Here is a 24,006-nt window from a genome sequence, read left to right on the forward strand (position 1 = left end):
ATGTTATCTCAAAAAGTTGACAAGTACAGGGAGTTTGGATAAGCAGCAACCAGGGCTGTTTGCAGTCAGACCTGTAGGAAGTTATCCCACCTTCCAGGCAATCCAAAATTATCTGATGTCAGTTTTCCTTTCCTGTTCTTAGCTGAAATGTTTGCCAGTGAAAGCAGTCCAGTCTCCAGAAGGGGGGCCTTCCTGAGATTTCTACAGTTGGTTCCACTATTTTCTTTTAATGTCTGCATTATCTTGGAGTAGACAAGATATTTTTCTGAGCCATGAGTGAAGATATCTTCCCTGCTGCCTTTGAAACAACCAAGCTTTCACTCCAAAAACTGTACTGTGCCGTAAAATGTGGTTTCATCTTTGAAAATGTAGAGAACCAATATATGGGTGTCTCTGTATCTGGAAAAGGATTCTGCTTCAAATTAAGACACCTGAATGCGCAGGCCCCTGTGAAGAGTGCACGCTCCCTTTACAGTCAGAGGAGAGGTGGGGTTCATTTCAGTTGCCCACAGTTGAAGGCACGTAGTTTCAAACCTGAATCACACCATCAATATGTACAGTTCCATTACAGTGGAAACGAGGCTGGAATTAAGTTGCCTTGACAGCAGCAGAAACTTGTGTTTGACATCTGCACCAAGCACATAGCACACCTACTGTTACACCTAAAACCTAAATCCAGCCCCTAAACTGAGTTTCCGTTGCCTAGTCATGAGCATTTAGAGCCATCTGAAATGCCTGAAGGTATCCAAGGCATCCACATGGACTGGACAGATTTGACACGTGTGGTAAAACACATGCCTTGTGAACAGACCAGGCAGGATGTCTCGCATAATGTCTGACCTGGCATCTCACATGGCACTTAACCTCTATTTTGGGGCATCTGAATCCCATCAGTAGTGTCTGAAGTTCCTCCATGGATTTGGAAAGGGAAATGTGCAGTTCCTGCAAATCTTCTGATGCATGTTAGTGTAGTAGGACTCTCTTCTCCAAAGATTATGACATATAAAGCTGGCTAATTTGGTTGTTTAATGCTTGTGAAGCAGTTTGGGATCCATCTGTGTAACAACACTATATAGATAGGAAGTCATCATCTCTACTGGCTCCCATGAAAATCTTGACATTTACCACCCACTGGCATTTATGTAAAGTATAGTATTTGCAATGTAACCTGACACTTTGAATGGGAAAAGTAAATTTAAAGACCTGAAGCAGTAAATGTTAAGGTGTGAGTTTTCATTCACCCAAAAGTCCTGATTTCTTTCTGGAAAGGTATGAAAGAAGTATGGTGTGAACACCCACAGATTTTTGTGACACTTGCTTTAGTTATGTTGGATTCATTTGTTCTTTCTGAAGGTAGAATAGGGAGTTTTTAAAGTGATTTCTCTTTTATTTTATAATAAATGACTGGCAAGAAGAAATCTTAGCTGTCTAACAGGTGCTTATGATTTTTTATTCCTCTTTCTCTTGGAACAGGTGCCTATTCCCTGTCTATTCGTGACTGGGATGATATGAAAGGAGATCATGTCAAACATTATAAAATTCGTAAACTTGACAATGGTGGCTATTATATCACAACTCGGGCACAGTTTGAAACTCTTCAGCAGCTGGTTCAGCATTATTCAGGTAACTTTTCAGTAAAATACCTGGCACTTTTTAGTGTTTTAAAACAAAAGTCTTTGCTTCTGTGCTCTCGTGTGTGTAAGATGTCCTGAAGAGTCATTTGGGCTATGTCTCTTGCTAGTTGTAATGCATTATCACTTTCCTATTATAGTTGTAAGTGGCTTTAAGTGCGATTCATAGTGCACAGCAGCAGAGCTTTTTAAAGGTAGCAGTCTACTCAGGTGAAGCTTTTGCCTGCTCTGCCTTTTCTAAGAAAACAGTGTTGCTGGGTTTCACTTGCACATCTCAAAGTATGAATTCCCTGTGCATAAGCAAGTGCTAATATGTACCCTTTTGCAGTATAGTATTGCTAATAAAGCATTTGCAGAATTACATTGTGACATTCTGTCACTTAAGGCAACAGCAAAAAATGTTTCCATATATTACTTGACTCATTTTCGTATTGAATTTGTGTTCAATGTGCAGAATATTAACATTTAAATTATCAGCAGTTTCATTTAAAAAAATATGATGAAGTGGCCATCTCTTTATGTATATTGTTTGTTTTCCACTCACACCCACCTTTATTTTTTTAAAATTCCTATGGTTAAAAAGTGGTGCACACAATTCAACCAGAAGTGCATCCTGCTGTCATTGGGAATCGGTATACAATAACCTAGGACTTAAAAGCCCCCAAAATCTCTGCACAGGTTCACTGGTTCTTAAACAGAAGACTGCCCTACTTCTCAGTAGTTCATTTGTAAAACAGAAGTACGGATTTTTAAATTATTATTCCTTATTATTTTGTCTTTACTTCAGCTTTTCATCATATTAACAGGTGGCTCCAAATGCTTGCTACTCAAAAACTTTTCATAAATTTTGCTTGGGAAATCAACTTCCTTGTGGGATGTTTTTTCCTGTACCTTTTGTATTCTGTCCGCTGTATTCTTACGCTGCTCATACTAGACATCTGACTGTCTTCTCCACCCAATTTCTGATGGGTGTGTGCTGTCTGGGAGAATTTCTAGTTGTTTCTGGTGACTCTATATTAAACTAAGCTAAATGATATATTGAAACTCACTTCTGAAGATATTAATTTTCATCTCCACTGTACCAACTTTTTGGTATATATCAACTTTCAATATATATCAATCTGCAGTCAGATTATTTGGGTCATGTATTTTCCATGCACAGATGCAGAGACAACTTAGGTTTGGAAACAGTCAGTTCTATGCAACACAGGGATGTGATTAGTAGGATCCAGGTAGAGGTCAGCACAGGAGAGCATGGTACAGAACAACTCCAGAGGTTTCACCTGCAGCCTCCCAGGCCCAGGTAAACAGTAGCCCTCATTCCATGCCCAGCCCTAGCTAACTCCAAGCATAAACAGTGCTTCTAACTGCCCTGCACAGGGTTCTGGATTTTGGGAGCTATATCAGCTCTATCACAGCACCGTGGGGGTGCCTATAACTATGGGGAGTTCAGCTCAGGGATGCCAGAATGACTCTGCAGAGATCAGCATGGTTCCTTGGTGTCCACTGCAGAGACTGTAGGTCAGTGGCTTCACAGCAGGACAGGTATGTTCTGCAGCCCACCTTTCAGGCCTCATCCCCTAATTGTCCAGGCTTGAGGACCCCTCCTGTCCAGGCAGCTGGATACCCAAGATATCCAAGCAGACAGTGTACAGTTTGGTCCAATGTAAGCAGCCCTGAGTCAGGACTCAGAAGTACAAAGTGTATCTAGACACAGCCCAAGTATCCTGTTAATTGTGGAGTACCCTTATTATCCAGACTTTCATGGATGAGGTTTCCAGACCAAAAGTACTGAAATCCCCAGGATGTGCTGACATCAGACTGAAGTCCAGTTGCAGCATATTTAAAGTTACAGCACCATTCACCCACTCCCTAGCAGTAGAAGGCCTTTCAAGAAAAAGTGTTGCTCTTGCATGTGCAGTCTGGTCTTATTGGAGCACCAACTTGCCATGTTTCTGTTTCAGTTAAAGGAAACAAGGAGATCTTAAAAATCCGTAGTTCCTTTCTGCAGCTATCCAAACACATAAGCAGGCTTTCCAAGCATTACCTGTATTTGAGTCCCTATCCTAATGTTCCCACTGGAAGTATCTTGAAATCAGACATGCTAAGTAGTTCATCTTCCCAACTTTGTGGTCTTTGTTGTCTTGCTACAGGAGATGCAACAAGGTCCATGCCAGGGTATTTAAAGGGACTTTCCCACCATCCCACGGCATTTGTACTGAGGAGGTAGAACTTTGTGTTGCAAGAACTTTGATGCTTTCCTACCTTGTGATGCTGAAACAAACTTTTCAACTGCCCAGAAAGAAATGTTAAGCAGGAGGATGAAAATTATATTTGAGCCTCAAATACAATAGCAGTTCTTCTCTTTGTCCTGCTCGGCTGCACCTGTTTTAAAGTACAAATTGCTCTGCAAGCTTTATGATCTAGTCTGCCTTGTGCAGCACAGTATACTCAATGGCAATAGATATATAGCACTGGTTTTATTCCTGTTAGAATATCTTGTGATTTCTGTCACAGTTCAGTCTTCTGTGAAGCTGTAGAAAGGATAAGTATAATGAACCTGCCCTAATGATGCAGGACAGCTGCATACACTAACAAAGATTTCACTGTAAAGAACATGAGAAAAAGTCTTTCATAGAATAGCTAGAAAAATTGTGCAAAAAAAATGCCTGCCAAATTTTGATTGGTGTGATTTTTGGAAAAACTGAATCTTCATTATGGTACTTCGACTCAGTTTAGAAGCACTCCAGTTTGTGGATTACTGATGATTTTGGGGAAGTTATACTGTATTATACTATACTAGTTACCTAGGAAATTGCCTTAAAGCAGCACTATGGGAGAAGGAAAATCCTGAGTCCACATGAGAAACCATTGATGGTCACCTTCAGTTTAAGGCTATGGAAGCAGAAACTAAAATATTTCCTGTTCTGTCTCAAATGAATATGTTTCAGTGTTCAATTTCTAATCTTCCAGGATGCTTTGTGGTATGCAACTAACAGCTATTGTGAGTAGCATTGTTTTTATGCTTACTGTTTTTGTTTCATGTCACACTTTTTTTTCTTTCCTCCTCTTTGCTGTTGGCTTCACTTCTGGCTCCATCAGAGAGAGCTGCAGGTCTTTGCTGCCGCTTAGTAGTCCCCTGTCATAAAGGAATGCCAAGGCTTACTGATCTGTCTGTCAAAACCAAAGATGTCTGGGAAATTCCACGAGAATCCCTACAGTTGATCAAGAGACTGGGAAATGGGCAGTTTGGGGAAGTATGGATGGGTATGGAGCAAAATAATTATTCTAAAATAGCTCTCTGTGTGGGGATTACAAGATGGAAGGTGAAAGTGTAGGATATTCCGACCAAAAAAAAAAAAAAAAAAAAAAGGTGCAAAGCTCAAATTTTTAGGAAAAATGCCTTGGGAATCATGTCTCTGACTTTGAAATTCTTTCATCTTCAACTTTCACAGTAACTGATGGCAAAGGAAAACTGAAATTTTATGTTCCTTTGGAAGGTTTCAATTTTGACAAATCATTGCAGCTTTAATAATAAATCAAGGCTCACATAGCAGTCTGTTAATTATATCAAGGAGCCTTTTCCTGCAGGCTAGCAGAAAAGTTCCTACCTTCAGTATGCAAAAATCAGTGTTTGCAAGTGAACGTTAATGTAACACTGAAACACAGGTCACCTTCCATCTTTGTCAATGCATGCATTATTTTGGATTATAAGTGTGTTTTTTTTATTAATTTCCTCTCCTATAGAGAAAGCTGATGGTTTGTGTTTTAACTTAACTGTGATTGCTACGAATAATACCCCACAAACTGTTGGATTGGCTAAAGATGCATGGGAAGTTGCACGTGATTCATTATTTCTGGAACAGAAGCTTGGTCAGGGCTGTTTCGCTGAAGTGTGGCGTGGTAAGGCAGAGAATATATTTTGCTTTGGATGGATCTTTTAAGGCCCTCTTGGCAAAAATAAACATTTCCAATAGAAATCTGAAAGCTCGGAGATCAGAATAGTATGAAATGTTAGTCTATATTGCCTAATACAGTCAGACCTAAATACAGTCATCTGTGTGGAAACTTGCGTTCATTTGCACTCACTGGTATGAGGGGCTAAAAACCTTTAAACCTCATTGGTTGCAATGGGTTTATTTAGGTGACTACACAATAGCTAAATATTAAAACAGGAGTGATACTAATCTCATAAAGCAGAGTGGCTAACCAGAAATTAATGTCAAGCAGTTGTTTTTCTTTCCTCGTATGTTTTAGCGCTGATGGGGTCAGACCATGAAAATGCTTCCATCCCCTCCCCCAGTTTAAAAAATGATGGCAAGTATCAGCAAGCTAATATTGTCAAGCTAGCTTTAGCTTTCCCATGTGTCCACTTCATAAATTCTGTTTTGAAATCTGTGTATGTGGCAGAACCCTGTAACTTGATGTAGAGACCAGGGACAACAGAATCAAGACATGCCCAGCCCAGCTGAACCCACTCTTTGAAGTCCAAGAATACGGACCTTTTCCAAATCCGCTGACATTGTTTTCTGCACACTTGCCTGATTTTCTTACTACTCCCTTCTACATGAGCCTCCTTATTTAAATGACTATAAAACAATAGCAATTAAAAGATATATAAATCTTAATATGGTCTTAGCATTGAAACACAACATGTTGGTCATTTTGTGAGAGCTATACTCAGTTTTTACACCAAATTGCATTCTATATAGCCTCTTTGAAGCAACTGATTAAAAAAAAAGGAAAAGAAACGCTCTATGTATTTTCTTCACTTGAGGGTCATTTGATGGACCCATTTAGTAATTCTTTTTGTTGCAGTGACACAAAAGAATGTAAAACCAAAATAACCAGTGGGCTGTCCAGGGTGTTGCAGCTATTTTCCATTGCAAGGCTACAGCAAGGAACATACCAGCAAATCTATGAAGTTTATAGAATACAGTGGGCCAGTTGCAAAGAAAACCACCTATGTTTTCTATTAACATTCCAAGATAACTCCAATTTCACCTTCTTATTCTCCATCTTGAATTCATGTAAGCAAGCGATTCAAACTAATGTTAAATCTTAGTGCCACAGATCTTAAACTGTTACAGTAAGCTAAATTAGCAAATGCAATTCAAAAAAACTCAGCTATGAGAAATAAAGTACCAAGTATCTGTAAGAAATATGTAAGGTATTATTATAGTTGTTGCATTATTTTCTTAAAGGAATATATAGCAACAATATTTTAACCATCATGAAGCGTTATCAAATTAGAATAGATAATACAATAAAATGAATGAAAAATGCATCAAGTAATAACTAACTACCAACAGGAGGAGTTCAAAAGGAGGTCTCTACTAATGAAGGTTAACTAGTTTTTCAATGACAGATAAAAATACTAAAGCACAATAAAAAATTTTACAATTTAAACTGCAGTTTGCCTGAGAAGGTGAAATAATCTTTGCATTTGGTTTTCCTTTTTTAACTGGAGAAATTCACAAAAGTGTTTTTAAAAAGTAGAATTACCAAAAGCATTTCATGTTAGTAGAATGAGTCTTGGGATTTTTATTATGGCCAAGCAAATAGGTAATACACAATTAATCTGGTTAACACACCAAGTAAAATCTTAGTTTATTAATATCAGTGACAAAAGTCCTCATGTCTGTGAGACTAGGGTTTCATTCCAGGTTTATATAATTTGTGGTAATTTTGCAAAATTACTGTGCCTGAAGGTACTCTCTCCTAAAGGTTCTGTTTCTCAGTGGCCCCATATGAAACATATTCTACTCTACCCAGAAGAGAAGGCTTTGGCCAGTCTGCCTAAAATCAGAAAGTGAAGCTGTATCCTTCCTGGCTTACACACTAGGGCCACTGAAGTGAAGTCCTATTTCAGCTCTGATTTGAAGGACTGAGCAGGCTAAGAGCTGAAGAGTCTGTCTCAAGCACCCTGAGCTAGGAGCAGCAGTAGCTCAGGACATTATTTCACTACTGAGACACATGTTACTTCTTTCATTGACATCTCCAGTTACAGAAACTAGATTTAATTCTAAGTCTTCCTGTACTTCGTAGGCCTTCTGCAAACCTCACACTCACGTATAGAGGAGTAAATTTCACCCAATCCAATTAATTCCTGAAGCCATTCAGGATTGTTCTCCTGCTTTATTAAATAGCAGTTCCCTATAAATAGATCATGTTCTATATTAAATTCTCGAGATCCAAGTTAAAAGAATTCCACAACCATACACAGTCAGTGCTCTATAGAGAGCCAACAGAGAAAGTGTGGACTGCTTTCTTCTATGTTAAAAATGACTTCCAGTTGCAGAGCAGTATGCTCAGCCGCATTGCACCAGAGCAAGGTTTTCCAGAAAACTTGGTAAAACGTGGCCGAAGAGTGATGCAACTTGTTCATGTCCTTGCTAACCACAAGGAAATAACCAGACAAGAACCAGCTTCTGGGCTTCTGGGGGTGAGGAAAAGAGGGGAAAAGACACATTTCATTTTGGAAACGTGCCAGTATTTCTAAAATGAAATCAGTTCAGAATTTGTTTCTTGGGGAATTTTTCGTAGAATGTTTTTTGTTCTGATTCAGAACAAAAAACGTTAAAATGGCCTGCAAACTGAGAGTTCTGGCTTTCACTAGTTCTGTTATCCAGATCGGTGATTGGAACTCTGTTGTTGTCAGTAGTAATTGCTTATCACCAGGGAAATAGTGAAGGTGGATTTTAACAGTATATACTTGGTCCTGCATTTCTTACTCAGAGAAGGTTTCCATGGACATCAGTGGAAGTGTTGTCTGAGTAAGGCAAGGGAGATTGTGCCTGGATACCAATGGGAGTATTATTTTTCAGTAAAATGGAAAAAGATTGAAGTATGAGGGAGAGGAATATAACTGATATGGCAAAATGCCAAACTACTAAAAAAAAAAAAAAAAAAAAAAAGGCAATAGTAAGTGTCCTTGCTAGTTTACTCTTCAGTTACATTAGATTTCAGTCAGAAAAGGAGCAGAAGACCTTAAACCTAACTAAATATCTGTGCTTGTAGGTACGTGGAATGGAAATACTAAAGTGGCCATCAAGACACTGAAGCCTGGCACTATGTCTCCAGAATCATTCTTAGAAGAAGCCCAGATCATGAAGAAACTAAAACACGACAAACTGGTCCAACTTTATGCTGTGGTATCTGAAGAACCCATCTATATTGTCACAGAGTACATGAGTAAAGGTGAAGCCAGAGCTGCTGCCCTTGAGAGCAGTTTTTTTTGTGTGTTTTTTTTGTTTGTTTGTTTTTGTCAGAGCTATTTGTGGATACAGAGGAAGAGGCAGTACGATGCATAAACTGTATGTAAGGAAGGATAAAGAAAATAGGAAATTAAATTCACTTCAAGCTTCTGAAGAGTTATGAATTCAGCTCTGAACTGGGCCCCAAAAACTAAAATCCCCTAAATGTACACATAACAGAAAATTTGTGCCAGGTAGGGGGAGGGAGAATTTGGTACAGCTTAAGTGTTTCTAATTTTATCAGCATCTCAACTTCCCTTACAACCGGAGATTTGCATTTTCTAGGTTTGAATCATATAACGTAATGCTTCCTACGATCCTAATTTTTCCTGGTGCTGGCATCTTCTTTCAATATTTACTTCTCAGGCCAAGAGAAAAGCAAGTCTCGGTTCTAAAGCTTTCACCTCACTCTCAAATCACAGCTTAATTTTAAGTCTACTGCATTTATCATTTTAATAAACAATTTGTATACATGGTTCTTTTCTCTTTTCCCTTCCCTTCCCTGCCGTGCTCTGCCCTTCACCCTTCGCCCTTCTCCCTTCTCTTTTTCTTTAAGCTACTTAACTGGTTACAATGTAGTAAAATGAGAAAAGGAAAACTTTTAGCTCCATCAAATCCCCAGCAGGGGTGCTGAGAAGTAGAGCAAAAAATCTGCTTGTTTTGGAAAAGCAAATAAACCAAATAGGAAACATAAGTTCTCACAGGGCAGTTTCATTTTACATTGGAGGATACACTCTAAAATCTTGAGTACATTTTTTCAGTCTATTTGGAGTTGACTTTTATTTTCCTGGCAGGTGCCTACCCACCTCCCTCCTCAGAGGCATCCAAGCACTGACTAACTCGCACTTTAATCATATGCCTCAGTGTCAAGCGTGTGCTTTTTCCCTTTAAAAAAGGCTTCTCAAAATCTTTCTGAAATACATGGTTTATTTTGGCTTAGTTTACTATTTTTTACTGCAGCATTTTGCATCTTTGGTTCTGAGTTTGAGGTTGAGGATTTATTAAGGGAAAAATGTCTAATCATCTGCCTTTCCCCCTATTTATTAAACTATTTGACTGACCTTATTCAAAGGAGACCACTCCACTTCTTTGTTTAAATACACATTAAGTACAAGGTTGGGAAGGGAGCAATAGCATCCTAAGCTTTTTTAAAAGCTATAGGGAACCTCCTTGCTTTTGCTTGAGCAGGGAAGCTGTGTGCATACTGCTTTTGCCAAAAACCACTTTGGCCTGATCTCCACTTTGTCTTCTTCAATTTTACATAGTAGTCTTCTAAAATTAATGTTCCACACTGTGATTAGTTGCATGTTGTCTAAAGAAGAATTTCTATCTCCTAAGGAAAATCAGTCTTTATTAATGCTAGCCCCTTTGAGCTTATTGGGCTGCAGGCTGACCTTTCCTTTGGAGTAGGTTGAGCCGAGATCTGACTTTTTCCATAACTTGTGTGGCTTGGAACCGAGCTGATGCTTTTCGGCTAGCTGACACCTTTAGAGAGCAGCACTATGTACTTTAAAAGAGCACTGGCACACACAGAATAACTTAAGAAAGATCAGCTTTCTTAGTAATAGTCAGAAAAATTAAAAACAACTTTGTTTCTTTTCCCTCCATCTTTCTTTGGACTAGTAACATACTCTTCTGCAAGTCAACCTTAAAGCAGAGTGAAACAATGTATAATAGGAGAATCTGAAAATAGTACTCTTTCTTTGAAGCTGTTCACTTCGACTCAGAACGTTTCTGTCTTTAATATTGCATATAAGGCTGCATATCCATCCTGATGAATAGTCATTAGTTCCCTAACATTTCTCTGTTCTTTCAACTTTGTATTTACAGGGAGTTTGCTAGATTTCTTAAAAGATGGAGAAGGAAGAGCTTTGAAGTTACCGAATTTAGTGGACATGGCAGCCCAGGTCTGTTTTCAGAGTATTGGGCATTTAGGTATATGTGTTTCATAGCCCATTTATGTACAAGTTTGTTTTGAAATGCACTGGTTGTGTTTCATGCTTCCAACAGGTGGCTGCAGGAATGGCTTACATTGAGCGAATGAATTATATACACAGAGATCTGCGATCTGCAAACATTCTGGTCGGGAATGGCCTAATATGCAAGATTGCTGATTTTGGATTAGCAAGACTGATTGAAGACAACGAATATACAGCAAGACAAGGTAGACATTGAAGCAGGCATTGCATGGAGTGTCATTTTTTCTTATGGGGAAGAGTGGAAATTTGTTTTGAAAAAATCTCTCTTTCTCTCATATCCTTTGGAGTTGCCATCAGTAAATCCTGAACTCATATTAAATACTGCTAAAGTTCTGTTAGCCCAGAACTTTACCAGTCAATGCACATCCTCAAGAGAAGACTTTGTTTGGTTGTCTTTGTTTAATTTTGGTCAGTTTTTAAAGGAAATATGATGACTGTGAGCCCAGGTAGGTTAAATGACACTAACTGCAAGATCAAAAAAGTCTATGCCACTAAAAGCTATTTATTTGTTAGTGTCTTCTAATATTTACAAAACTGCTGTGCTACTCTTACTTTTTTATTTTCCAACTGGTCAAAACAATCTATTCAAGACTTATGCCTTTATGCAATACAGCTGTCTCTCTGAGACAGTGTTTTCTTCGGGAAATTAAAAAGCTACTTTAATAGCAAAGCTGTTTGCCAGTGCCACACAGATTGCTGGGCACAACCAACCACTGATACACTGTAAAAATATATCAAAGAGTATTTGAACTTTTTTAAAGGCATATATTTGTTCAGATTGAGCCATGACACAGGCTCTTTGTAGTTGGTCGTTCTTTACAAGTCATGCTTAGTTGTCAGATGTTGATCCAAGTTTGCAAAGCTACAGTTTTGTTCTCTCTCTGTTGGCAGTACAGTGGTACTGCTTGCTCAATATGTGTCGGTAAATACCACTCCATCCCTTTTCAGTTCCAGAGCCAGCAAATGTCTAATTAAACCATGTTGTGTGTCATCAGAAGGTGAGGTTAGTTAAGTACTCCCTGACCCACATTTATGTCTTCCTATTGCAAGCTTTTTCTCTTAACCAAAAGCCCCTGTTTTAGCATAGATTTTTTCATTAATTCGTAGGAAAGACCTAACTTCTTTCTGTAACTTTCAAGTGTTGACAGAATAAGCTAGAGAGTTTCCAGAAGGCCTTGTATTTCCCTGGGAGCAGAATCACAGAATGGCAAGGTAGGAAGGGACCTCTGGAGATCATCTAGTCCAACCCTCAGCATAGCCACATTCAGAGATTGAACCCCCCGACCTTGGCATTAGCAGCACCACGCTCTAACTAACTGAGCTAAACCTGCCCCCAAGTTCTCATGCTGTTCACACCACTCTTAATTGCTGTCAGCAGTACCTAATCACAAAGATGTGGAGCACAGGCTACATCCATGCTAACAGTCACCTACTATTACTATGTGGTCAGACGGGAAGGCCTGATTATTTTGTAGGTACCCTTAAAGAACCTGTGATAGATACTAATGCAGAGAGTTAACCAATACTGATTTGAGCCTGAGGGTGGGAATTGCTTGCCAAAACAGTCTTGTGTCATTGCTCTCTAGAGCAATAACAATGTCTGCAAGCTCCGGTAGACAGAAAGCTGCTTGTTTTGCCTTTTCTTTTATAAGAGAAGAGTTTTACATGCAAAAGGGCAGCCAGATCCAGTCTGTAAAATGGCTTTGAAACAGTGTTCTATACTATCTCCATTTTTGTCTGGTTTACTGCCATGGTTTTTAATCCTTTTGCAAACCATTCTGTGTATAGTTTGACAAGACTAATTATTTGTTTTAAGAGACAAGTATGTGACAAGTATGTATCTGGTGTCCTCCCAGCCAGACCTCTTCAAGCTCACCATCCCTAGGAAATCCTTTGATGCCCTGTTTGCTTCTTGGTTAAAATCTCTCAGAATAGTTTTGCCCTCTTTAAATGTTAGAAATCCCTGAAACCTGGCCTGGTTGATGTTGTGGAGAGGCTTAGTTTTTATAAGACAATAAAAATTACTGGGTTTCGAGTGGGAAAACCTTCAGCTGCAAAAATGTGGAATGCTGGGACTGGCAGGGGAGAGGGAGCATAGATGTGGATTTCCCTTGCCCTTCTTCCAACGTGGAAATTACTTATATTGTGGAAAAAGAGTTTGGTTGGGTAAGGAGGAATGACTTGGCCTTGAACCTGCATGGCTGGTGGTAGGAGACCTGAACCTTGTTTTCTCTGCTGTAATCTGATTGTGCAAGCTTGGAGCAATCACTCCTTTTTTTTGTTCTGCAGAGGTCTGGGTAATACATCTTCTGCTTACTGAGGTCAGATTGATGTCCCTCAGGGCTAGAGAATGCCTTAAACAGAGGCCAAAGAGTTGTAGTTGTGAATATCTCTAGTGGCATTATTCTGTCCATGGGCTGATGCACAGGTTTTGTAGAAAGTTTTTCCTACTTTTCCTACTGTTTTTTGGACTCATTGTTAATCTGCTGCTTGAGGGTTTTGTGGGTTTTTTTTAACCATAAAGCATAATCTTGCTTTACATTTCATTGCAATTAACCTGGCTTCCAGCTAGGCACCCTAGTCAGTACCTTTAACTTACTGAGGAAGAAAAATGGCTCCTATTATTCCACTGGAATCTTTCTCCAAGTGAAATTCAATCCCCTTTTGTTTTGTTTAGCCTCAGTTTTGAGCATTGCTTGGTGGAGATCACAGTATCAGAAGGAAACGGTTGCCTCTGCTTGTTTCCCATGACCTATTACTTCAGTCTCTGAGGGGATGCATCTGGGGATTGCTCTGTTTATCTAGCTGACTACTGCCTCGGTGGGAATTTTGACACAGGAATAGAGCCTGGCTAGCAGAGGGAAGGGGGCGGGGAGCACTGCCTCCCTGTAGCTCCTTGGAGAGCAAAGCAATGTGCTGCCGTACAAAATGTGAAGTTTAAAGCCTTGGGTCACTCTCTCTTCCACACTCCTCTGTCCCATGGCTAAAGCAGCTTAGTACAGAGCTTGTGGTTGGAGCAGAGAAGAGGTAGTTTTCTCCAGCCTTGCTCCATCTCCTGCTCCCTTCCCCCTCTGTCACTTTTGTCTCCGTTTAAATATTTTGAAAGGAAACAGATGGGGATGCTTTGAGCCCCAGTGGGTTAGAGTGCAGGATTCCTGAACCTGTACGGGTTCAGCTTGGTGGTAACATTTTACGGACTCGTTTATTTTCTTTTTGGTTTGAACAAAGGAGGCCTGACTGATCCTAATTTATGAAAGGTAAATAAAAAGTGGTTCGTTGTCTGCACTGCCATTTCTCAGCAATTGTCAGGAAGGAAAGAGATGGTCACACCACTAATGATTTAAAGTATGTGACTAGCAGCTATATACTGCCGTTAAATAATACAAAAATAAGTTCTTGGCTTGTAATGAGCATTTGGCTCTTGTTTTAGAGGAAGTGAGTAATCAAAGGGGAAGAACGCTAAAGTGACACCCATTTTAAAGACTACAGTGATGGGCTGTATTGCAGCCTCGTTCTTTTGACATTTTCTGTTGCGTCATTTTTTCCCCATGCGCAGTGTCGGGCGTCAGGCTTGTCTCCTTCCATCAGTGAGGATGCTTGTGTCCGCCTCGTAAGGCAAGCCTTAAAACTCCTGCTCTTCTCTAGGGCAGAGAGAAGCTTCCTGTCACTCTGACACAAGATTTCCTGTGCAGTTTTGTTGCCTTACGCTGATCTGTTTCAGAGCTATGCAGCATTTTGGACAAGCCCATGGCACTTTTGCAGGAAGTGCTGAGTGCTTCGCAGAGTTGTCGGGGAACAGTTGTTACTATTCTAAGCAGTAGCAGCTGATACAAATTTAAAATTGTGTTTACATAAAAAGAGCAGAGTTATTTTCCAGGCCATATTTCTACTGCGTACACTGGCCGCACTTGCAGTAATGCTACTCCAGCACACATGAAACAATAAGGATCTTTCTGATGCCTTCCAGACAAGTCAGAGCTATTTCGAGAGCTCTGGTGCGCGTTTGTAAACTTTCAGATCATTTTTGTCTCCTTAACAGTTAGCATTATCTCCTTCCTGTCCTGCTCAAAACCAAGAGATGCTCTTTTTTTTTTTTCTCTCCTAGAAAAGAGTGGAGATTTTTTTTTCTCCCACCACACTCTCGCCAGTCCTTTTGTAGAGGCTTGGCTGCCAGTTGGGCAGCTGATCAGATCTCTCTTGTTTGCGACGGACTGTGCTGCAGGCTGTAGCATCCGGGGCTTTGTCCTTGCTCTTTGCCTGCCGTTCCTGGGGCCCCGCAGTGGAGCGGACAGGCCGAACGACTCTCATTTCTCAACAGCAAGCCCCTGGGGGGCTGGATCACTGATAAGCTCCTGCAGCGATGCCATCTGCTCTGCAAACAGGGAGTGTGACCAGGTCAAGAGGAAGTGTGAGGGGGAGAGGGGCCACGTTCAGACCTGCCGTTCCGCCCCTTGTTTCCCCACTTCCCAGGGTGGGAGCAGCCTGCCAAGCCTGGTCCTGATTTCTGATGTTTTGCCAGGCTTGTAATTTCATGTTGGTTCTCACAAGACAAAAAAATGTAATTGTGCAGTCCCTCCCACACAGTGCTCATCATTGCCTACCGCAGCTGACTCGTTTCCTGTTACAAGCCTGCTTCATCCTTCACTTTCTACCTTTTGTGACTTCCTTTCTCAGTCCAGCAATTCTGTGCTGAGCTACATTCTCTGATCGCTGATCCCAGAGCTCCCCCCGAGTTTATGGGTCTTAGGGCTTGGGGTGTTCAGCTAGATTGGTTTTAAAGTGCAAGAGGTAGCAACTTTGTAGCGTTCCCTGAAGTGGCATCATTAGAAAAGTAGCAGTGGCTCTAGGGCATGAATATCAGAGGCTTCTGCTCGGTAGGTATTTAGATTTAAAAAACAAAGCTCTGAGGGATTTTCCCTAGCATCTGAAGAATCCATGCAGAGAATTGTATGTCAAGGTCACTCACTTATCCAAGACCTTCAGCTCTTTATCATCGCACAACCTGGTTGGAGCCAAGGAAGAATTAAAGCAGGGGCACTGATTGATTTTCCCAGAGAAATCCTATTGGGAGATAACCCATGTGAATGTCTGGGCAGAGAAGGGCAGAGATCCCAGGGCTAAGTATGACTAAAACCTCAGAGGTAGGCCTGCTGCCCTAATAATAAATCATGTGAGAAGCTTTGACTTATTGTTTCATCGTTCCAAGCAGCACAGAAATACAGAAAAGGCTTTTCCTATGCTGAAATATTTTTAGAAGAGGGTGGGGATAAAAGTCATGTAATAAGACCTCACTTTTGGGCAGAGACAGGCTATCCTGACCTAATGAATTTAGAGCATGATCGGTTTATAGGCATCAAGTACTGATCTGCTAGTTTATAATAAAATGGCTTCAGCCGTTCCAGCAAAAAAAGGTACAGATCTCCCCACTGATGTAAAACATGCCTGGAAAGTAGGAGATAGGCTGCTTTGTCAGGTGGGGTAATTTGGCTTATCAGATTTATTAACATGCTTGCCAGAATACACACTTTATCTTATGATCTGATGCTATAATTTGTTTTCAGCACAAATTCAGATGGTTTAATAAGCTGCTGAGACCTGGATGGAGGGAGGGGATTTATTTTTGAATCACTGCATTGGGAACAGATTGAATGCAGAGACTGTGTGTCGATCAGAAGCCAGGCTGAGCAACTGGAACAGCATCTGGCCTGTGTGAGTGCTTTGTACAGCAGTAGCAGTCAGGAGGCTTTGGAGGGTGTGCCATGCATTTTGGGGGGGTTTCTGTTTTTGCAGAAGTGCACTAACTGTGTTCACAGTACCAGACATGAGATAGGAGGCAGCACTGTGGAGGGGATCCACTTTAGTCACCGCAGAGTGTTGCTGAACTACACACGCATATACACACACATTGGCATTGTTCACGCTGTAGCAGTGGTGCTGCCACCTGCCTGAGGTCCTCTGGAAGCACACGCAGCTTCTAATGGTGCCCAGAATGTGCTTCTCACCCTTGTTATTGCTTATCCTCATTTTAAGCAAGCCACATGCCATCTGTCTGTGTTACGGCTGTGCATGCATTGTAGCTGCAGCTGTGCAGGTGGCTGGCTCGGTGCATCATCACCAGTCTCTGCTCTCTGCCTACCAATGGCTCTGCCATATGAGGACACTGGTTCTCTTGGACCATTTAGCTTCCAGCATGCATTGCAGGCCCTGAAAAACATGAGGCAGAACTCTACTAGTGGCCTCTCTGCCAGCTTCCCCTTCCCTTCCTCCCCTTTCAAACCAAACTTCAGGGAATACTGCAGAAAATAAACAGGTAACTTTTGTAGTAGTTGTTTTAGACAGAGAATCACCTGCAGTAGAGGCAGTATGGGAATGTAATCAGTAGTCATGCTACCATCAGAAACTCCACAGACTGTCTTTTCCAGCAGCGCTCATCATGTCCCATGGGGTTGGTACTGCTCTAGTTCTCAGGAAAATAGATGTGCTGAAATTTTCTCCCCTTCTCACCTAGTTACTTTGCTTCTCATCTGCCTATGGCCCCTCAGCACACCATGTATTCACCTCCTGGTGCCACACTGGCAGTAGATGAAAAAGGTAAAATTAGTGGGGCAGTTGGTCACAAAGGAGTTCGAAGAGATTCCTGACCTCCAAAGATGAGCTTTAGGCGATTGCTACCTTTGTATCTGATTATGAAGCCCAAGGGAATTAAACTGGCATCGTTTCAGCTTCTCAGAGAAACACAGCTGACTGATGAAAAACTTGTTAGATAAAACGTGTGACAAATGAACACACGAACCCTCATGCTTGGCCATTTCACACCCCACCAGGTCTTCAGGCTGATAGCCAGCCTGGAGCTCTTGCTTCGCCAGCATGGTGTTCGTGTACTATCTCAGCTGCATTATGAGAAAGCAGAGGGACGTTAGTCCTCATATTCCTAACATGCCATGAACCACAGGCCTAGGGAACGTGACCCACGGATGTGTGCAGCTTGCACTTTTTCCAGGAATTGGCACGGGGTTTGTTGCCCCAGGCCTTGCCAGAGGCTGAGGGAGCCAGTTGCCAAACCCCTGCGGCTGCTGGTGTTGCTGAAGCCAGGCGAAGCGCCAAGACGGGGGCTCTCGCCGTGGCAGGCCGCTGCAGAGCTCTCGGGCATCACAGCAAAGGTAGACTTCAAGAGAAAATGAAGCTCTGCCAACTTTGAGTGCTGTAAACTAAGATTGGTCTAATGAACAAGTAGTATAGGTAAGGAAGATTGAGGCCAAACCTGAGCACCTGTATTTTAGCTCCTGCCTTCATATCGGCTAATTTAAATATAGAACAGGCTGGCTTTTCTGAAGGTACATAGACATCCACAAATCCTTCAGCACCTTTGCAAATCTAACTGATATGCTGATGCTCAACTAGAGGTAAGTTCCTAACTTCGGATATTAGGGTTTTGAAACATTGTCCTGTGTCTTTTAATTTTAGCAGAACCTCTTTGAGCAACTGCAACTTTCACAAAAGATATGTATTGCTTTCTGAGTAGCAGCCTCTCTTAGAGTGACTTACATTTAGTGTTGGAAAGCTTCTAGCACACCTGATGTTTTACTAAGTAGGGGAATGAGATTTGCCATGTCTACTTTGTGCTCTGAGCCCAAATGAGATTGCAGCATACAGCAGAAGCTGTGAGGAGGCATCGAGCACTGAATGCGATAGCAGAGCAGCGCCAGCAGGGAACTGCAAACAGTGCCGTAACTTAACTCTCTGAGAGTGATTTTTCCATGTTACAATTTCCCCACTCCTCCTGAAAGCTGAAGGAACTTTTATGAGAGGGTGGTGAGAAGTCAAAGTCAGTATGTTTCAAAATTGAGAGTGTTTGTCACTAGGGATCAGCAATAGGCAAAGCAATTCTTTTGCTTATATGCTAATACAAGGCACTGGGGAAATGTCTACATGCTTTTTCATACATACTCTGAGTTAATTATTACCACAAGAGTTTTCTTTAAAGTCGTATTGGAAAATATTTTCCCTGAGAAAACAGTAAATGATTGCAAAGGCAAATAAATCAGTGTTTAAAGGCTTGTTATCGTACCATCCTTACCACAACTGGCTCCTGCAAGCTCTGATGATGGATGAGCACATTAGAACTGCATGTATTTAAGGCACTATGGGCTTTTCAGTGCCAGGAGCTTAAAGTATGCTGTCAAGTTATAAATCATAGGCCAAAGTTATGCTTTGACATCATCACACCCCAAGCAACTCTCATGGCAATATTAATTTTAAATGCTTGCATGTTTCTAATGAAATATTAGGTTTGTTTTTAATTTATGTTTTTACCATGTTTGTTTGTTTTGCATTTTGCTCGGCTTGAGCAGGGAAACTGGGAGGCGCACTTCTAATAAATCTCACTTCTATTCCTACGTGCTAATGCTGTTTGAGTTGCAAATATCACAGGGAAATGTTAATTGAAAACATTTGGGGGGAGTTTCTATTATGTTAGGGTTATTGGTTCTTACAACTTCATTCTTTCATAAAACCTCAAGTCTGAATTAAAATTTCTTGCCCTTGTCTTGGGATCTGAGACAAATCCACCCTTTTCCTGATAAGTCTTTTCCTCTGCCCTACACATTCTACCTGTCCCATCCTCTTTGGTCATATTCCAGGGAGTCAGACGTTAATACGTGCCTGCAGCTCTGTCAGCCTGCAAGTGTTGCAGAGCAAAACAGTCACCTGTGAACTGGTATTTTGATTCTTTGTCTATTTTGATTAAAACTCATTTATTCTTTCATTAGGTGCAAAGTTTCCCATTAAATGGACTGCGCCAGAAGCAGCATTGTATGGAAGGTTCACAATAAAGTCGGACGTGTGGTCTTTTGGGATCCTACTGACAGAGCTGGTAACAAAAGGGAGAGTGCCATATCCAGGTAAGAAAACAGTCACTAGTTTGAGCTGTGTTTCATCTGGGGAAAGGAATGGGAATGAGTCATATACATATATTGGACTTTATGATTATTTTCATTAGGCTCCAAGAAGGATGGTTATTATGCATAAGTTTTGCATATGCTTAAAAATTGTCCTAATTCAGCCAGTGTGATGGTTGAGTTGAAAATGGCAAGAGGCAGAAAATCCAACATGTTCATTTTTATTTCTCTTTTTTATTGCTCTCAATTCAATTAGCATAATTTTTCTCAGAAAAAAAGAAAGAGGGTAAAATTACTGTATTTTGGAGCAGCTACCTCTCCATAGTATTGCACTCACTTTAAGATACCAACCATTAAAATCCCATTTATTCTGTCAGTCTAGTTCTGTGCAAGATTTGATGACTGCCTGAATGTCTGATGTTACCAAATTTCTTTTTTATAAACTCTTAAATTTCGATCCTAGTTTAAATGGGGATGGAAAGGAAAGAAAAGAATTCTGTAATGTGCAGGCCAGAGCTCAAGGCAAGGTCATAGAGGGGCCAGATTCTCTGCATGGGGAAACTGGAGGCCCCATGACTCTTTGTTGAAACCCTGCCAAGTATCCAAGGGATTAAGATTTGTAGCAGGGATGATTGGATCAGCCTATGCAGAAAGAGCTTTTCATTCTCTTGCCCCCTGAAGGTTGTAGGCATTCAGGTGAAGAGGAAAAGGGTGAGGTGAAAGCAGCACATTACATAGAAAGAAAATAAGCCCTTCATTTACTTTCACCACAGATATTAACAACAGGGCATCTAGCTACGTCTTTGTTCTTTGTTTGGAAATTTCTCTGAATATTCTCCAGTAAACTTTGGTTGTGTACACTGCAGCTGATTTAATGGAAAGTGTGCTAGAGCAGTTTCAATTTGCCAGTCTGTGCCATTTCCATGCAGTCAGATCTGTACATCAAATTCAGCAGGAAAAGCCTCATAGTGGTGATCAGTTTATCCTGTTGTATCTCATGCCACTTTAGAATGCTGAGCTCAGCAAAACTAAACTCCCAGAGTTTTTGCGCAGAAATTTTGACTCTGCTGGCTCCCAGCAGCTGGTATCTGATATTTGGAGAGAGAATGTGGGATCTGGAAGGCTTTTATTGATCAGTAATGAATTTTGACAGGATTAACAGGCAGCATCTTAGTAAAGCTGTGACTGTGACAATAGAAAAAGGGAGCAGAAGGGAGGATGGCATGTTTCTGCGTGATGCTTGTGTATGTGGTTAAGGGAAGGAGGGTCCTGCCACTGCATAGAGCAGGTTGTGTTGGTGGCAGGTTCAAAGGTCTTCTTGCCAGGAGGGTTACTGGAAGTGGCATGGAAGGGTCACTGTTATCCATGGGCTTGCTGAGGGTTAAATGCAGGCAAGACACTGTGTGCAAATGTTGAAGAAGTTATAAAGAAGATGTGTAAGATTTAGCTGATAATATTATTTCCACAGGGTGGGCAAAGAGCTTGACCCTGATATGGGAAGAGGCAGTTCCTGGTCCATACTAGTAGAGTAGGTGTATGGGGACTCTCACCAGCCAGGACAGAGTTAAGGGTGGTTGCTTTAGGATTTTTGCTGAGCTCTGCATTTGTGGAGGAGAGATCCTTTGTAACTACCCTTCTGGCTTACCATGTGTGCGCACGTGCATGTGCACGCATGCACGCACACACACACACACACGCACAGAAAAGACATAGTAATGTGGCAATTGTCTAAGCCCTTCATTAACTCTTTGGTTAATAATTGATCCTTGTACTGGCCAGGGCAGTAGAGAAGGTCTGCATTTCCCAAGGGTTGCTTTCCTTCTCTGTATTGGAATGAGGACAGTGGATATGCATTTAAGTACCTGTAGTATATAATTTCTTGTAGGATCCATGACAGAAATCTCAGGCATGGTCTATGTCCTGAAAATACAGACAGTTTTATTACGTGGCAGTTTGAGCACATCAAAGACAACTGGTGGCATCTTTCCACTTTCAGCACTGTCTTCTCCCTTCATCCCTTACTACATAAAGCCCCCACATGCTGACAGTCCTTCCGGCTCATTCTCCCCTAACCATGTTAGGAAGAGATCAAGCAGCTAGAAACAACTTTTTATGAGCTGGGTATGATGGAGCATACTTAGCAGGAGCAATTTACTGGATGATCACTTACTTCCTTGGTTACATACTACATGAGCTCTGCACCAGGACCGCTCTTCCCTGCTGTGACTCCCATCTTTGCCTCAGGCTGGAGCCTTTAACCATTCTGACAACCACCATCACTCCCACCTCAGTCAGTTTTACCTAAGGGTAGCCTCTATTTTGATTTTGTGTTAGTCTTTAGAGATTTAGACCAGATCTCATCTCCCAGACTCTGACTGAGAAAGCTTTTATACACTGAGACAACAGGGGAGTTGGGGAATTGGGGCCTTCTCAGAAGCCAGGGAATGCATGTGGGATTGGTGGAGAGCTCAGACTTCCCAGAATGACATGGCCTTTCTGACTCCCTCAGAGAGGACACTGTTTTCCCCTGACCTGGAAAGGACTATCCATCTTCTACTTCACAGTGGGGAGGGAAGGACCTCCAGAAGGATAAAGCTTCATGAATTCTGGTTCCTATTTGGGTCAGGGAGAAGGGTTCAGGCACCGTCACAGGGGAAGGGCCTTTCCTGCCTTTTCATCGTGGCTTGCACAAGGAGGGAAAAATGGAAGGTAAGCCACCCTGAGGGACAGGACTCTGCTCTCCTTGCCAGAGTTGCAGCAGACAAGCTGTAGGTGAGAGTGTGCAGTTCATAGGCACCACCAACCCACTCTGCCACCCAAGGCAAGGGGATTTGCAAGCTCAGGAATGGGTCAGTCTTGAAACAAAAAAAGGGTCTTAGAGCTGACACCCTGCAGTAATATCCAGTTTCTACAATAGTTGTGGACACATTATCCCAGTATTCCTGCTCATAGCAGGTCAAGGGACCAGGGAGAGGCCCTCAAACAAAGCAACTGCCCTCTTGCTGGACAAAATCTCAGTGCCTGGACTGATTTAAATCATGTGCACCATTTCTGTGATGGTAACTGTGTCTGCAAGCCACTCTACCTCATGCCATTGAGAACCAAGCACTGTTTTAAGCTTGCATAGGAGGAAGCAGCACAACGAGGATTAGGGGGAAGCATGGAAGAAGGAATAGGAAGATTTTCCAAATTAACAACTCGCTATGCCGCTGGTGTTGGCAACAGGGTTTTGGATTCTATGGCCATGGAACATGGTTTGAAGACCAGCAACTGGTGGAGAGAGATGGGTATCACCTCACCAAGCAGGGTACATTTGCCTTTGCAAACAGATTGGGCAGCCTAGTAAAGAGGGCTTTAAACTAGGTAGGAGGGCAGAGGGGGGTGTCATACAGACAGGATAGACAACAAAACACAAGTTGGGTTGGGGGGCCTCCAACAGGTGCATGCAGCTGGGGATGTGCGTTTGGGACATGGCTATGGGCGACCGCCGTACACCCTTCCTGGGAAACCTGCAGGCATGACCACCTCTTTGAAATGCCTGTACACCAATGCACGCAGTGTGGGGAACAAACAGGAGGAGCTGGAGATCTGTGTGCGATCACAGGGCCGTGATCTCATTGTAGTCACGGAGACGTGGTGGGATAGCTCACATGACTGGAATGCTGCCATGGATGGCAATGTGCTTTTTAGGAAAGACAGGTGGTGGAGTTGCTCTTCATGTGAGAAAGCAACTGGAATGGATCGAGCTCTTCCTAGGCAGGGAGGAGGAGGCAGTTGAAAGCTTATGGGTAAAGATCAAAGGGCAGGCTAACATGGGAAACACTGTTGTGGGTGTCTACTACAGGCCAGTTGACCAGGAAGAGAAAGTTGATGAGGCCTTTTACAGGCAGCTGGAGGTAGCCTCAATATCGCAGGCTCTGGTTCTCATGGAGGACTTCAACCACCCTGACATCTGCTGGAGGGACTACACAGCAAGGCACAAACAGTCCAGGAGGCTTCTGCAATGCATTGATGATAACTTCTTGTCACAGATGGTGGAGGAGCCTATGAGGAAGGGTGTCCTGCTGGACCTTGTCCTTACCAACAGAGAAGGACTAGTTACAGATGTGAAGGTTGAGGGCAGCCTTGGCTGCAGTGACCACGAGATGGTGGAGTTCAGGATCCTGCAGGAAAGAAGTAAGGCAACAAGCAGGATTGAAACCCTGGACTTCAGGAGAGTGGACTTTGGGCTCTTCAGAGACCT

General features: G+C 41.9%; 1 protein-coding gene across 3 annotated transcripts in view; it reads left to right on the plus strand.

The window, feature by feature from the left end:
• FYN (FYN proto-oncogene, Src family tyrosine kinase) overlaps positions 1-24,006 on the plus strand; it is a 137,470-nt gene that overhangs the window by 105,676 nt on the left and 7,788 nt on the right. For 2 of the 3 annotated variants that reach the window (XM_062572635.1, XM_062572636.1), the window contains 6 exons: positions 1,474-1,623; positions 4,734-4,898; positions 8,652-8,831; positions 10,718-10,794; positions 10,898-11,051; positions 19,635-19,766. In XM_062572635.1, coding sequence (XP_062428619.1) covers positions 1,474-1,623; positions 4,734-4,898; positions 8,652-8,831; positions 10,718-10,794; positions 10,898-11,051; positions 19,635-19,766 — 858 coding nt within the window. Of the gene's footprint in view, positions 1-1,473; positions 1,624-4,733; positions 4,899-5,378; positions 5,535-8,651; positions 8,832-10,717; positions 10,795-10,897; positions 11,052-19,634; positions 19,767-24,006 lie in introns of all 3 variants that reach the window. The other variant, XM_062572637.1, reaches the window with a different exon arrangement.

The sequence above is a fragment of the Rhea pennata genome, chromosome 3 (assembly GCF_028389875.1).
Source record: "Rhea pennata isolate bPtePen1 chromosome 3, bPtePen1.pri, whole genome shotgun sequence".
NCBI classification, from domain to species: domain Eukaryota; kingdom Metazoa; phylum Chordata; class Aves; order Rheiformes; family Rheidae; genus Rhea; species Rhea pennata.